We start from the raw sequence: 15,435 nt of genomic DNA on the forward strand, positions 1-15,435 counted from the left end.
GGCAAATATTTCAAAATGTTCTTTACTTGAATTAATACGAAAGTGAACAGAATTTGTTTGGTACTCGTGGATTATCAACTGAAGAACAAATTGAAATACTTGTCAATATGATCAAGCCAGGTCACATGGCTTAGGTTGTTAAATGTAAACTTCAACTGTGATAGTGTGGTGTATTCATACACCTTTTTTTCACAAAATAAATTTGTACAGAAATTCGTTTATTTAATTGTGTATTTGCCAATCAGTTAGCCATTTTTATACGCCCACATCTCTCTATGTGTATGTATATTGTCGGCACCCCTGTCCATCCGTCCTTCAACATTTGCTTGTAAACGCTCTAGATTTTTTGATGGAATCAAATGAAATTTGGTATGTGTATACATATTCTTAAAACGAAGATCAAGATCGAATTTGAGCTATTTTCGACTGTTAAAAGCAGAGTTATTGCCCTTGCCCCAAAATCTTGAATATTTACCATCTGCATGCCGTGGTGGGTGCATATGGCTGTGGTGAACTATCTTATTTTACCAAGTGAGGAGTTCTGGCTATGGCAATATGTGGGCCTTATGCTTATAGAAATGTTTCTCCAACATGATTATTTTGGCTTGCAAATTTTGTCTGCTCAACCCACTTGACAAGATAACGTGGCTGCTGGATCCCACTTTGACAAGATATTATGACTACTGAACTTCAGTTTGACAAGATATGACTACTGGACTTAAGTTTGACAAGATATTATGACTGCTGGATTTCAGTTTGACAAGATATTATGACTGCTGGACTTGTTTTACATATTATGGCAAGAGATTGACCAGATATAGTTGCAGTTTGACAAGACACACTGGTTGCTAGATTCACGATTGACAAGATAAAATGTCTTAATACTTTTATGGCCTGTTTCTCTTGTCAATGAACCCATAAAAACAAAATGCCATTATTCAGAATAAGTGTTTTTTAATGGCAGTGAAATTATACATGATAGTATTTTATACAAAATATACAATAATATTGGACAAACAAAACATTTAACAAATCCAGTCTCTACTCACAAGAAACTTTTAAAAAAATTCATGATTTAACATTTCCCACATATTCACCTGAAGAATTGCTTGCAAAAAAGGATCTGGTAAATATAAATTTTAAAAAATAAGAACACTGGATAACTATAACCAGAATGAAAAGATATATCTTGTGATTGAACTGCAGCAAAACATCATTTACGAATATAATATCCATAGCACCTTCTTTATCTTCATAGCACAATGAGATAATTCACGTTTCATGATTAAAGTTTCTGATCACAAGATTGGATGACACCAACTTCTGGAATACTAAATGAGACTCTAGAGGACTATACATCAGCAGCATAATTAGGATGAACAACTAAAATAGGATCATCTTCTCTCACTAATGACTCTTCACCATGTTTACTCTTCTTTAATCCTGTTTGTTTTAACTCTATTAATACATGATCCTGCAATAAAAAAAAAATAGGGCATATAAACTGTATTGTCCAATTGAGAAATAAGATCATCTATTGTTCATGTTAAATGAAAAGTTATGACAAATCATAAGACAGACAAGAGCATGCTTTCTCATAAGGCACCATCAATTCAAAAGGATTGCAACTGGGATATAATGCATTCTACAAGATATCGCATGCTACTTCTGGTCTTTTCAATACTCTTAAAGAATTGACAATGTAAATTATGTTGCAAAATGACCATTCAATAGATCCACTTTTCTATCCTACATTATCATGCAAATAAGGTCTTGCACTGGAGCTTTTCCTCAAAATCTAAGAGTAAGTTTCTTCTCAAAATGAAGGTCACATTTCAATGGAGGTATATCTGAAGACTTACATGTTGTATTAATCTATCAATGACTTTTTCTACAATAGTTTTTCTTTCTACCAGTTCATTTTCAGATTCTATTTCACCCTCTATTTCACGTAAATACCATCCAATCAAATCACTCTTTCTTAATCCAAGTGAATCCTCATCTAAAATAACATATAACCAATTATACATCAGCATTGAAATCAAGAAACATATACTTATGAACACAGTAATGAAAATGTTAACTTCAAGCTGATTATATCTAAATATCTGCAGAAAGTAGTTAACCAAACTTCTAAATATGAACATGGTGATGCCTTGTTTTTTAAAAAAGGAAAAGAAATGGAGTTTTACGTCCTATTTTTCTGCACCATTGTTTTTTGGAAAGAAATAGGCATATCGGGAATATGTGATATCAATCATTTGGGTTTTTTTTTAACAATGACATGCAACATTGCCATTAATCCTGGGTTCAAATCTGGAAATTTGTGATGATCTATGGATATGAGATCTTTTAATTATAACAACTGAAATCCTTCTACATCGATTTGGCAAAAACTATTAAGGCAATCACTGAAATAGTGGGAGTTTTTTTTAGGACTTACCCTCAACCTCTTCTTCTTGTCGTCTCATATAAACAACCAGTAGATTAGCCATGTGTTTATATTCTTCATATGTTAATTTTAACCCTTTCTTAGCAGCAGCTGTTATAGATTCTGTCTGTTCAGGAGAATCTTGTGATGGTTGTGTTTGACTGGCTGGTGTTTCAGAATCTGCAATTAACATCACGGTTACATTTGATATGTAGAAGACTTTAGGGAGGAAAGAATCAAAATACACAATTTAGAGGCATGTAGTGTTCCTTAACTCATACTAACGTCAGAATTAAGGCATTAACCTTGCATTAAAACACTACGCAAACCAAAGACCCACTACGGAACCAAAGACCCACTACGCGTACCAAAGACCCACTACGGAACCAAAGACCCACTACGGAACCAAAGACCCACTACACGAACCAAAGACCCACTATGCGAACCAAAGACCCACTACACGAACCAAAGACCCACTATGCGAACCAAAGACCCACTATGCGTACCAAAGACCCACTACGAGCACTAAACCATCAACAAACCTTCAACGTCCATCTGTTCATTATTATTTTCTTCTTCTTCTAAATGAATATCAGGTTGTTCAACTCTTATAATAGATTTATTTAACAATCGGAATGCTTCTTTTACATGTTTCGGTTGAACCTAGAAAACACAATGATTTTTAAAATGGATGTAATTTGTGTATGAACACTAGTTTTAAATTATGATTCCCTTTCATCTGAGCTAACTATCCATACATAAATATCATTTTATTGCCAAGTATATGATTACTAATCATCAAATACTCTATAAACAGCCACTGGTCAAATTACACCAAGCCAAGTTTTGCAACTTGTACATTCAAATTTTTATATCAATAATACAGCTTTTTGTCCTGATTGTTAACCCTTTGAACCCTGAGTTTAAATGAAATATAATGTCCTGAACTCCAAGTAATAAAAGTAAAAGCGTATGACATTAACGTTGTATGATGTAACTCAGTAACGCCCTGTATACCGGCTGCTCGGGTATATATTGCTTTAGTGTTTGGCAGGTAAACCGGCGGCTAGGGTTGAAAGGGTTAAATTTGTCTTCATATTATACATTTTATCTGTGTTTGTTCACATGGGCTGAATGTTAGATAGGACCGTGGCATTTTGGAAATGAAATTAAATGAAATGAGTGGAGTTTTACTTCCTACTTTTCTGCACCGTGGCATTTTGGAGTAATGGACCTAATTCTGACCCGTGTAAAATAAAGGGTTTATCATTATTATGTATTACTACATCATTCCATTCTTTTGCCAGAAATATGAAAGTAATTTAAACATACCTCATCCTGACAATGCATTCTAGCCATAGACTCTGATAATCTGATCATACTCTCTAACTGTCTGACAGTGATTCTCCAGGCTGACTTAGCAGCTCCAGTTCCATCTCTTTGTCTCAATCTCTTATACTCATCTACCATGTATTCTTTAGCTTCTTTTGTTATCTGTAAATTGCATGGTTTCATTAATAAGCTGATGAACCAACAAAATGAAGACACCCATTGACTCATCTAAACCGATTGTAAAAGATTTTTACTTTTAATGTGTTTTGGGGCCACTGATAGCAGTGATGTGCACCAGTCAGATGCGCATGGTTCTTGCAATACACATTAAGGCTTTGTCAGCCTCTTTAAAATGCCTGTAATTGCTGATATAAAGATTAACTGTTACGAACCTGTGGTTTAAACTGTCTAGCAAATAAAATATATCTAGTAATATCTTCTACACTGTATGTTCTTTCATATGATTCTTCATTTCTACTGTGTAACTCTACAATTCTTCTAGCTATAGCATAATCTGTTACCTATAAAATTTCATAACTCCATTACATGACAACCAACCATAAATGGGCTTGCAAAAATACTTATATTGATATCTTACTTAAAACTACAATGTAAAAGCTCTTAGGTCGGCCCCATTTTTATTAGCTCTTATTTCTGCTTAAAGAGATATAGAATAAGTATTTTCCTCGTCCTACTTTCATGTTCTGATCTCTAACATCTTTCCATTTGAAATGCTGTAGGCTTGTAGGTATAAAGCTGTAACAATAAATACCATAAAAGAATTTCTATTGTTAGTAACATCGCCAAGCAATTGAATCCTGTCAAAAATTTACAAAATCCTGTCTGAACTAACCTCATTGCATTCATCCACCAACACAAAGAAGAGATCAAATCGAGACATAATAGGTGCTGTGAGAGAAATATTCTGTTTTAATGATTTAGTTCTGTCATATCTTCCACCAATAGGGTTGGCTGCTGCCAAGATTGATGTTCTAGCATTTAGAGTAGCCTGAAAGATAGAACAGATAACTTTGAATATCAATTGATATTGAAAACATTGAAGTGATACATCATATTCATCATGTGGGAGAGTATTCAATAATGTCACTGAAACTTGTCATCATACCTTCAACCTGTCAGAAACCACTTTACTGCAAAAGGAAAACCCTGTATTAGGGACCAAGGCAAGAAATATGGAAGATGTCACATGATTTTTAAACCACCAATCAAACACTTCCATGAACAAATGAAATGAAAGAAGTTTTACATCCTACTTTTCTGTACAATATAAAACTGCATACAAAAACTATTATAAAGAAAAATAAATTGTTACCGAAAAATATCTTAATAGATAAAAAGTCAGTGGTTCTTTGCTGCTTTCCTGGCCTCATTGCACACTTCATCACATTTTAACTGGCCATTTCAAAGCAGCATTAGAGAAAGCAACAATTCATGTACCTACCCTGACACCTGCTTTAGTAACTGAAATAGTTTGTTGTTCCATAGCTTCGTGAATAGCAACTTGATCTTTAGGATCCATTTTATCAAACTCATCAATACAGCAGACACCATTATCAGCCAGCATCAACGCTCCAGCTTCTATGACAAACTCATGACTCTCCTCATCTCGGACTACAGCTGCTGTTAAACCTGCTGCACTACTAGCTTTACCACTGGTGTATACAGCTCTTGGCGAGAATTCTTCTACCTGATATAAATAATATCTTATATCATTCAAATTTAGAAGAAAAAGGAGCCTTTTCAGAACATATTGTCTTTAAAAACAATTGTGCAGCAAATCTGATGACTTTTCAGCTTTAATTATGCAAAAAAAAACCTGAAATGGAGCTTATTCAACTATCACAGCACATATTAATACAGCTTTATCATTTTAATGATGTATAAATGCTATTCTTTTCTAGATTATATTTGAGATAAAAATAAGGATAAATGTACAGAAAATAGGAACCCGAGTTACCTGTTTAAGAAATTGACTTTTTGCTGTACTAGGATCACCAACAACACAAACATTTAAATCTCCACGCAGTTTGGTTCCTTCACCAGTTGTTTTAGGAACACCACCAAATAACATCAACAGTATACCACGTTTCACTTCATCATTACCTACAAGTCAATTTTCATTATTATGTCATAATGATATTTTTATTTGTGTCATTAATACAAAGTTGTGATTAGAACATATTTCTGTTCAACTTAGTCTGATTATATACATATTAAAACACAATTATGCTTTGATAGATAAATATCTATATAGAATGAAATTTCATCTATTTTTGGATTCAGTTTATGACATGACATAGCTATATGCATTAACACATTCATTTTCCCTTTCAAACAAAGTCATTAACTGTTATCTAACCACATGCATCATTTCACAACTTTTTTGGGTTGGGTCGCTTGTCTGTTGCAACAAAAATAGTGGTCTCATACTCACCATGAATAGTAGGGAACAAACTGGAACATAAATTATGGTATAAATTTTTATCATGACTCATTTCATAGACTTTCTGCCACTCTTCATCTGTCATTTGTTTCTTAATAGTTTCTGCTGTCATTTCTTCTTCCTTATAATCTCTGCCACCAAACTAGCAAATAAAATATGCATATATAATCATACTTTTAATATATATTTACCTTTTTTTTTTTTACAATAGCTGATCCAACTGTGTGATCCAAGTAGTTGCCAAGCAAGATATACTCACAAACAGAAAAAATTTTCAAAATGAAATGAAATGAATGGAGTTTTACTTCCTACTTTTCTGCACCATGTTGGCTAATGAAGATGGGCATAAATTTCCAATATATCAGGGGCTGTAACTCTGTAAATTGTCGGATGATGCTCTGATTTTTCTTGAACTCATTATACATTATGTGGCTATGAACTGTCATCTTTATAATTCATAAATGTTCTTCTTTTATACCTTTGTTTTTCACAAGAACAATATTCAAAATAAGAAAGTTGGGGCCTGTTGTACATTTCCTAATAATAAGATTAATAAGACTTTTTGTAAATAATACCTACCCTAGGATTACTGGAGGAAACTGTACAGGCTAAGAAAGCCAGTCTGTAAGTTAAGTCCCTTACACCCAGAGCCTTTAACCCTCGAACACCTTCCATTTCATTGCCTTGTTGACCATGAACTTTAGCACCAGTTTCCACACGACCTTGACCTGGTGTTGCTATAGTACTGACGTCTGGTACCACTATTAATGTTCCAGTAAAATCACTTTTATCACCAGCCTGAGCAGTCTCGACAGCTTCTGCTCTTAAGACTATTTCTACACTGCAAGAGACAAAAATCAAGCATAATCATACAACAAGATATCGCATCCCTTATCTAGCGCCAAGAATCAATGTATGAAGCCATACATCACTTTATATAGGGCAACAGTTTAGGCTTGTGAGGTTTGCATGGTTACAAACATATAAGTATCCTTCAAGAAGAATATTTCAGTAAATGAATGTAAATCATGCACATATATTGTTCTAACAACAATGAAACATATCAACCTACCTTCTAGGAATACTGCCTCGTGGTAATTCAGCTTGGGTTTCCTGAATTCGAACTTTTTGAAAATCGACAAAACGTGACTTATTTACATCTAACATAAACCTCTGTCGATTGTTACAAACTGGATTACGGCAAATAGTAGGCTAAAAGGGAAAACAAATTTGATAACCTCTTATCTGATAACACAATATCAAGGGAGGTTTTATTGTCAAAACATCAAGCAACAAACAGTTTGTTCGATGTTTTCCATAGATCAAGGGAAATAACTACTTTTAGGGACAAATATGATAAAATGTGTCTACTACTTTATTGACAATCAGATAATGTAAAGTCTGTTTTGTGCTGAAAGATCAATGCCGATAGATTTGGACAGGGACCAGATGGTCGAAAGATTGTTTTTACAAGTTGTAATTCTACAGAACAGAAATAGATAGAATCATCCAAGTTTTTCTTCTGTTGCACTTTATTTCTTTAAATGAGTTACCAGCTAAAATAAGCTATGATCAACAAAACAATAAATACCTGTGTATACTTAAACTGTTGTTCTACATCCTTCATGACTGTACGACAATCTAGACATATAAATGTACCACTGACTAATTCAGGATGTACAGGATGTGTACGAACTACCTGACCAGTTATACGTAACAATGTACCAATCTTAGCTGTTGTCATTTCTCGTACTCTACAATTTGTAAACCAAAACATTAATGGGGCAGTCTGATTTTTTAAATTAACAAAAAGCTACAAACCTTAATCAGGAGAAATTAGCTCTACATTGCATTTTTAACAGCCATTTTAAAATTGACTTCTTATAAAGTCAGTGCTATGCTGAGTTTTTGACATAATGCAAATAAAATTCTTTTCTTTTAAAAATATTTACTACTACCTATGTTACATAGATAAAACATCTCTGAACAGTAAAGCTATAAATCAACTTACTTTAATCTGGTTGGAACTTCAGTAAAACTGACATAAAACTCCTTAAGGGGAGGAATTTGACCCCAATCTTTAGCATAATTTCTAACTGCTCGACAAATGAATGGGTAAACCCTACAGAGAAAAAAGTTATACATTAACAATAATGATCATTCATTTCAAACATTCTTCTGAAGCAATATAAATATTGATGCAAGATATAATATCAGTCACAGTCAAAACTAACTCTAACACACTGTTTCGATAATGATCCAGGGGGTCTTTAATGTGCACAGCTTGTAGCAAACAGCGATTTAGTTTATCAAATGATGTGCATCAGTGGCAGGGGAAAATCATGTTGAGAAATCCACATTATTATTTTATCTGAGTATTATCTCAACTCATTCCCTGAACTAAGAATTTATATCATTAGTAAAAAATACTGAAATTGTTATATCTTGATATAAGGTAGTTATCATATATATGATCGTCAAATATTTGTCCAGATAAGATTATCTAAACGATTCTAACAAGTAACTGAATGTGTGAAACAAATGTTTTCTTCATGATATTCAAGACTGAAGTGTTTTTAAAATATATCGCGATGGCAGCAATATATACCCATATTGTGATGGTTATATCGTGATATCAGCCTGAACCAATATCTCTTGGCCCAATTTATTAGGTTAGCAAGCAAGCGTTTAACCCACTGAGACACCAAAGCTCACTGCACACAAGTTAACATTGTTTTACCTGTAATATTCCTCCAGGATGGTGGTGGCCAGTTGTTGATTATACCTCTCAACATCTTCAAAATCTACTGTTAAAGTATTTCTTTCTGGTCGGATTAATTCTTGTACTTCACTCAAATATTTACTCTCTCCATCTTGAGCATACCTACAATTATTCACCATTACTCAACAACGTAGTCACTTCAATAACTCTTAATATAGTTTTCTTCTGCCAGTATTTTTACTCAGATATATCAATGTCATTGTCAAAATCTTTGTCATATCAGCTGATAGATTTGAAATTCAGAGAGAACTTAAGCCCAGAGTTGTTTAATTAGGACACAATTAAAGATGATAAAAGTCTAAAATTTGTCAAGGTAATCAGGGCCTAATGCTGCCTGCTGGAAGGTGTCAATAATGTCTCAATTTTTTATTTAAGTAGGTAGATATAAAATATACTGTAGATCTATTTAACATTATGAAGCAAGATTAGCTTAATGTGTAATATCATGTTAGGCTAATTGCAGAAACAGGTTGGCTGTCTAACTTTTTCTTGTATTCTTGTAATTTGTTGCCCATTTGTAGACCCATTTCAAAACAGTAACTGACCAAAGTCCCAGTTAGGAATGTAAACTGTGACTCGGTTAATGGCTATAACGGTCACCATTTAATAACCTCAACCATCACATTAGCCACACAGGCGGCATTATCGCGATTGAGATCCTGCTCAGGACTCAAGAGTGTGACTGTTGCGTTAGTAAGCGATGAATCTAAAAAGGCGAAAGTAACTGTATGACTTACTCTTCCAGGAAATCTTGGAATAATTTCTGACAACGTTCACCAACTTGATCTTTAACTTGATTAGTTTGTTGAGTTTGATCAGCGACATCCATTTTCTCACTCTTTCATCAACAACAACAAAGCCCTTTCCCGCGGTAATAGAGACACGTGATATCTCCCGCCAAATATTTTGACCCTAGGGTTATTGAATATATAATGAGACCACGTGATTGATTAAAGCTAATGACTGTGTATTGTGCAGTGTACGGGTTATCGCGAACAATTTCGTCAGCATTCCGTTTTATCTTTTTCTTTTGATACCTTCATCCACTTATCCCACCTCTGCTTCTGTAAATTCTGTATTCAACTTCAAAGATTTGCAATATTATCTATATCATTAGTTTCAATTACTCCTTTCGACTTTAATACACTGACTTAAAGATGTAGATTGTCGTGTATATACATGTGCACACCTCTTTTTGCAAGTTTTGAAGATTATCATCGAGATAGCGCTTTTGCTTTTTTATATCTTGCGTCCCCGCTAGAATCGTCTGGTTCCCTTATCTCCTATAGTGGACATCGCAATTGCTGTTTCTATTCTTACTGGTTTCTTTTTTGTTTATACCAAAAAGGTGTTCTTTTTTACCATTTTGTACTTTATCATAAAACCACTTTTTAGAATCTTCGTCAGATTTTTGCTTTTTTGTAAATTCGTAGGGTCGATATGTCTTATGGTCGATTTGTCCTATATTCCTCCGGAAACGACAGATCGCCTTTTGTCACCGAGGCGATCCAAGAGAAAAATCCATTGGATTGGTGAGGTTTCAAGTGTAAAAATTACTTTACAAGGTAAAACTGGACTTCCAGTGCCAATTTTAATGGACTCGAGGTTAATTTGGGTTAGTTGAATGCACTGTCAAAGATATCAGTAGATAAGCCCAACCAAAACATTGCGATTCAGACATGAGGCGTTTTTGTCGACCGGTCAGATTTGCTTTCGATTTGCTAATACGATTTGGTGCAATTTCGATTGGATTAGCAGTGACCAACAAACGCGAAATATGATGACAACAAAAATAAGTCATCTATTTTGATTAATATTATTATTCTTCTTCCACATGCCGCCATCTTTAAAAAGTCAAGTCTAATCTAATCGCCTAAAACCACTGCAGAGCCAGATTTATGTCAGGGAAGGGGTGAGATATCTAAAGTTATCCTAATCTCTAACCTAGTTATGAGTTTTTTGCCCGAAAAACTTGCTTTTGGGGCTGTGAAAGGGGGTGACTGCCCCCTCCCCTCCTCTTTGGTTCCGCCAGTGAATAATTCTGCCAACGTATTTCACATTTTGAGAAATGAATGTAGATCAATTTAGGATTGAAAACGGTCAAAAAGATTATGTTATCATAGAGAAAATTTGGTCAAACGTCCAGGGAAATACAATTGTAATGAAGGTAGGATTTCTGGATTCATGGAGGCTATGATGACTGGCCTACTGGTTGTGGTATTTTCTTCAACAAATTATTGGATTTCAATGTTCATTTTATTTTCAGGTATTGTTTCTACTGTGTAAGCTAGGGAAATGGAAACACAAGAAATCTGCGAATCCACAGGAACTGAATTTGTGAAGACTCCTGATGATGTGGAACTTCAAGTGGACACAGTTTTATCAAGTATAGAGTGTGATCAATTGGGCAAAAATAACACTGATAATGGGAATTCAATGGAAACTGATTCCTCTGTTTCAGAGGAGCTCCAAAATGACCGAGTCAGGTCAGAACAAACTAACATTGCGGCCAGTGCTTGTGTTTCAAATGACCTAGCTAAATTACAAATGGATACTGATATGCCAATATCAGTCCTTACTGATTTTCAATCAGTGAAACACAGTATGTTGACTCATTTGTCTGAATCGGAGGCACATTTCAAAAGTCAGCAGCGTGGAGAGCCTGATTTGACAATTCAGGAGAAATATGACATTGCGTGTGAAAAATTATTGAAAAATCCTGCAAACTTTTTATCACAATTTGGACAGTTTATTCAACAAGAACATTTGATATATTTTACACAATTTGAAGGACAATATGAAATAGATTTTCATGTTCGCGAAATTCATAAACAATTTAATAAGTCCATATGTGCAAAAACTGTAAATAATCGCCGTTATTCTGCGATGCAGAAATTAATGGAAGATGGAGAATATTTCTCAGAAGAAGAAATGAAATACCGAGATCCGTTACTTTATGAAGAAATGATTGGTCAATATTTAACTGATGATGAAATACAAAGTCGTGTTGATAAAACAGATTTAAAATTTTCCAGTATTTTATTAAAACATATTGATCAAATTGAAGAAAATAAACTTTATTATTATCAGAAAAATCAACAGGTAAGATAATAATTACAATTTTGAAGCTTAAAGTGATACTACTTCTTAGAATGAACATAAAATTTAATTTTCAAGAATGGTCAATATGAGTATATATTTATCAGTGAACTTATCTGGTGTTATAAAATTACAACAGAATCACTGTAAAATCTAGAAAATTGGAAAATTATTTATGACATCAGGTATATCCACTGATGAATATATGCTCTTATTGGCCATGTTTAAAATTTTTAAATTTTATGTTCATTCTAAGACGTATCACCTTAAATAATAACCTGCAAAGTAAAACATGTTAAAAGTGCCTCATTTTTTCTGAGTTTCATTCAAACATACCAGTATTCAAGTTCCATACTAAAGCAACTATAATTTTAAATATAAATACATGTAATGAAATAAGTAAATAAAATGTGGTTATGAACATCTTTTTAATGTATCATACTTCTGAAGCTAATATATAATCCATATGAAAATTATTTATTTGGTGCATAGAATTCTAATGCTAAAGTTTACCGATAATGAAATGTAGTATTTAATCATTATTATAAATGTTGTAGGAATGTCAGACAGAAGAAACAGAAAGTGATGATCAGGAGGGTAAGTTTGAATTAAAATTTTAATGGGTATCAAGCTTAGATTATATCAGATTCTCTGAAATTTGACTCATTTACATACCCAATGTTTCTATCTCAAGTATTCATTAGCAAAACTGAAAACCATATGATTTTCTTAATACATGCAAATATCATTTTGACCAAAATATTGAACTCAAATTCCAGAGGATGAAGAAGAAGAGTCTGAATTGGAAAGTGAAGAGGAAACAGAAAACAAAAAACCCAAAATATCTTCAGAGGAACAGCAGGAATTGAAAACAGAATATATTCAAATGATGCAGGAGAAATTCCTGACAGGACAAGATCATCATTTCTTTGATTATAGGTACAAGTCACTTTTTATTATTTAGTTGTAAAGATTGGGGTGTTATTCAAAATACAGGTCATCATTTTGATTCAAGAGTAAATTTCAGGTTTATTCAATTATAAACCAAGGATTGATTTTATTTTTATTATTTTGATCTTGACACTTTGCGAGATCTCATGTAGAATGTTTCAGCTTCACCAACAAACATCAAAGATCATACATGTGTTTCATATATCTCCACTAAAAGTTTAATAAATAAATAGTTGTATAGTTATTTCTTTCACCAGGGATGAGCTCAATATTTACGGAGCCCCTAAGGCTCATTTATTTCGATTATTTCGATTAAACGAATTAATTATTTCGATTAAACGAATTAATTATTTTGAATTAATTCGTTTAAACGAAATAATAAATAAATATGTTTACAATTGCACCTTAGGGGCTCCGTAAATATTAGCTGTTGACAGCAACTTTTGAGATTGAAAATCTGATGGAAGCTTAACTTTTTTGTATTGTAAAAGGCTGGGAGGGAAAATGCTAGAAGTATTAATCATTACATGATTATGTCCCTTTGAAGTAAATTCTATTTATATTTCAGCACAGTAGATAAAAACAGTGAATATGATTCTCTACCAACTATAGACCAGGATGAACAGGATAAATATTTTGATGATGATGATTTTGACTGAATAAATAATATTTAGTTTTGTCTTGGTATTTCGTCAGTCGATCTTATCCATATTAGAGCTAAATGTTATTGAAAACCATTGTGGAGACTTGTAATATTTTGATTGTGAAGATAGTGCTCAATACATCACTCGTAGAGCAGTATAGAAATATCAAAACAGAACTTAAATCATGGTGTTACTCAGAGTTTCACGCTATGTGATCTTTAGATATGACTTGATAACTATCACGTTCCCTCTCTCCGAAGGTCTTTATCCAACAGTTTTCCCCATAGACTGTTATAAGGATGAGCATATACAGTAGGTTGATTATTCTGGTCTACCATTTCTCTCTTCTCATTGGCCCATTTAAATAATGAACCTTCAAGATTGTAGATTTCTGGTTTCGTACCTGCAGATAAACATAACAGTTTTGAAATCTACCTATATTATTTGACAGCGTACCTGAATTGCAAGGAACGCTTGCTAAGAAGATAGTTTAACTCTGGATTAAATGATAAAATAGGAATGTTTGAGTCATATTATAGTAATCATTTTATCTTCAACACCTCCGAAACTATTAAATATTTCTACAGTATTTTACGTATGCAATTAAACCTTGTTTACTGATATCAGATGAAAATATTCAAGACCTCGTGTCATCATCAAAGCAACCAATCAACACACTTGCAGGAAAAAAGTTTTGTTTGTACATATCAACTCATGTTTGCAATTTAATTACTGTTTTTATGGTACACAATGTCCATGAAAGATAAGATATCAATAACCTTGTAATTCATACAACTTTCGTTGGTTAATAAATAAAACACTTACCTGATTGTTGTTTGAAATGTTGTTGTAATTTTTTAGCCATGAGACTAGATCTATAACCAATAGAACAATAACACACCACTTTGACATTTTCTTTACTGTCTGGAATATGAAGACTTTAATTCTGAGGATATCATCATTAATTTGTATACACATTAGTATTTCGATACACAGAAACTGAGTGATTCTGTGGCATGTTTCTAGTTTCATTAAACCAAGTTTCTAATAGAAAACAATTTATTGAAGGGCTAAATTTTATTTGTTATATACATTTTCACACATCATAGTTGATCATAGTTGTCAAGTAACCCTGTATCTTGTTGCATCAGTTAAAAGCAAGCAGAAAATGTAATGACGATAAAAAATAGCAGAAAATGATAACAAATACCTGTTTGATTATTTTGAGGTAGAGATTGTAGAATATTTTCTATTTCATCAGACTCATAGTCTATTCTTCTAGCTCCTTTTAAATGACTAATATTATATTCTATATCCGGTCTTGTATCCTAAAACAATATAACATTAGTTCTACACTTTCGAAGAAAAAAAAACAGCTAATATATCAAAACCTTGTTTTGAAATTGAAGATTACAAAAAATAAATTTGGAGCAGTTCATTAACATTTTTGTCATCCTTTGGAATGTAGGCCTACTTCCCTGCTAACTTTTTCAAAGACCTGAGATTAGCCAAAGAGTAATATTAAAGTCCAAATACTTATTGAGCTCACCAAAAGAATCACATTTTCAGGCTGAGACTCTAACCAATCAGAGAGTGTTGATGTTGAAATATGTTGTACATTGTTGAATTTTGCTGCAATGCCTTTCAGTGTAATCTTCATACCCAAACTGGGATTTATCTCATGTTTGCATGTTTCTGATTTATCATTTGCTGCCATTTCTGAAATTTCAAT

At 33.1% G+C, this 15,435-nt stretch overlaps 3 protein-coding genes across 3 annotated transcripts; 1 reads left to right on the forward strand and 2 right to left on the reverse strand.

Annotated features, from left to right (window-relative positions):
• Positions 1 to 937: 937 nt before the first annotated feature.
• On the reverse strand, positions 938 to 9,852 carry LOTGIDRAFT_206985 (hypothetical protein). Its single transcript, XM_009063333.1, has 16 exons — positions 9,747 to 9,852; positions 8,968 to 9,111; positions 8,239 to 8,349; positions 7,819 to 7,981; positions 7,300 to 7,439; positions 6,807 to 7,068; positions 6,219 to 6,369; positions 5,742 to 5,887; positions 5,226 to 5,471; positions 4,617 to 4,772; positions 4,156 to 4,284; positions 3,764 to 3,925; positions 2,974 to 3,094; positions 2,444 to 2,611; positions 1,863 to 2,002; positions 938 to 1,474 (listed from the first exon to the last, which is right to left on the reverse strand). Exons 1-16 carry the CDS (start codon positions 9,836 to 9,838, stop codon positions 1,352 to 1,354), a joined length of 2,454 nt encoding a protein of 817 aa, XP_009061581.1. The 5' UTR covers positions 9,839 to 9,852; the 3' UTR covers positions 938 to 1,351.
• A 1,761-nt stretch (positions 9,853 to 11,613) lies between these two features.
• Positions 11,614 to 13,718, forward strand: LOTGIDRAFT_179232 (hypothetical protein; the record flags this gene model as incomplete). Its single annotated transcript, XM_009063334.1, has 3 exons — positions 11,614 to 12,111; positions 12,890 to 13,047; positions 13,628 to 13,718. 3 exons carry the CDS (start codon positions 11,614 to 11,616, stop codon positions 13,716 to 13,718), a joined length of 747 nt encoding a protein of 248 aa, XP_009061582.1.
• Positions 13,719 to 13,942: 224 nt separating this feature from the next.
• LOTGIDRAFT_166268 (hypothetical protein) lies at positions 13,943 to 15,420 on the reverse strand (the record flags this gene model as incomplete). The annotated part of the gene is made up of 4 exons (XM_009063335.1): positions 13,943 to 14,106; positions 14,529 to 14,627; positions 14,914 to 15,031; positions 15,253 to 15,420. 4 exons carry the CDS (start codon positions 15,418 to 15,420, stop codon positions 13,943 to 13,945), a joined length of 549 nt encoding a protein of 182 aa, XP_009061583.1.
• Positions 15,421 to 15,435: the final 15 nt, after the last annotated feature.

The sequence above is a fragment of the Lottia gigantea genome (genome assembly GCF_000327385.1).
Source record: "Lottia gigantea unplaced genomic scaffold LOTGIsca_57, whole genome shotgun sequence".
Taxonomy (NCBI): domain Eukaryota; kingdom Metazoa; phylum Mollusca; class Gastropoda; family Lottiidae; genus Lottia; species Lottia gigantea.

Coding starts and splice junctions, on each gene's coding strand:
- LOTGIDRAFT_206985 (XM_009063333.1), bottom strand. CDS start 9,838: ATGGATGTCGCTGATCAAACTCAACAAACTAATCAAGTTAAAGATCAA. Junction 7,069..7,299: donor CGAGGCAGTATTCCTAGAAG/GTAGGTTGATAT, acceptor TGTCTCTTGCAG/TGTAGAAATAGTCTTAAGAG. Junction 3,926..4,155: donor CTAGACAGTTTAAACCACAG/GTTCGTAACAGT, acceptor TGCAATTTACAG/ATAACAAAAGAAGCTAAAGA.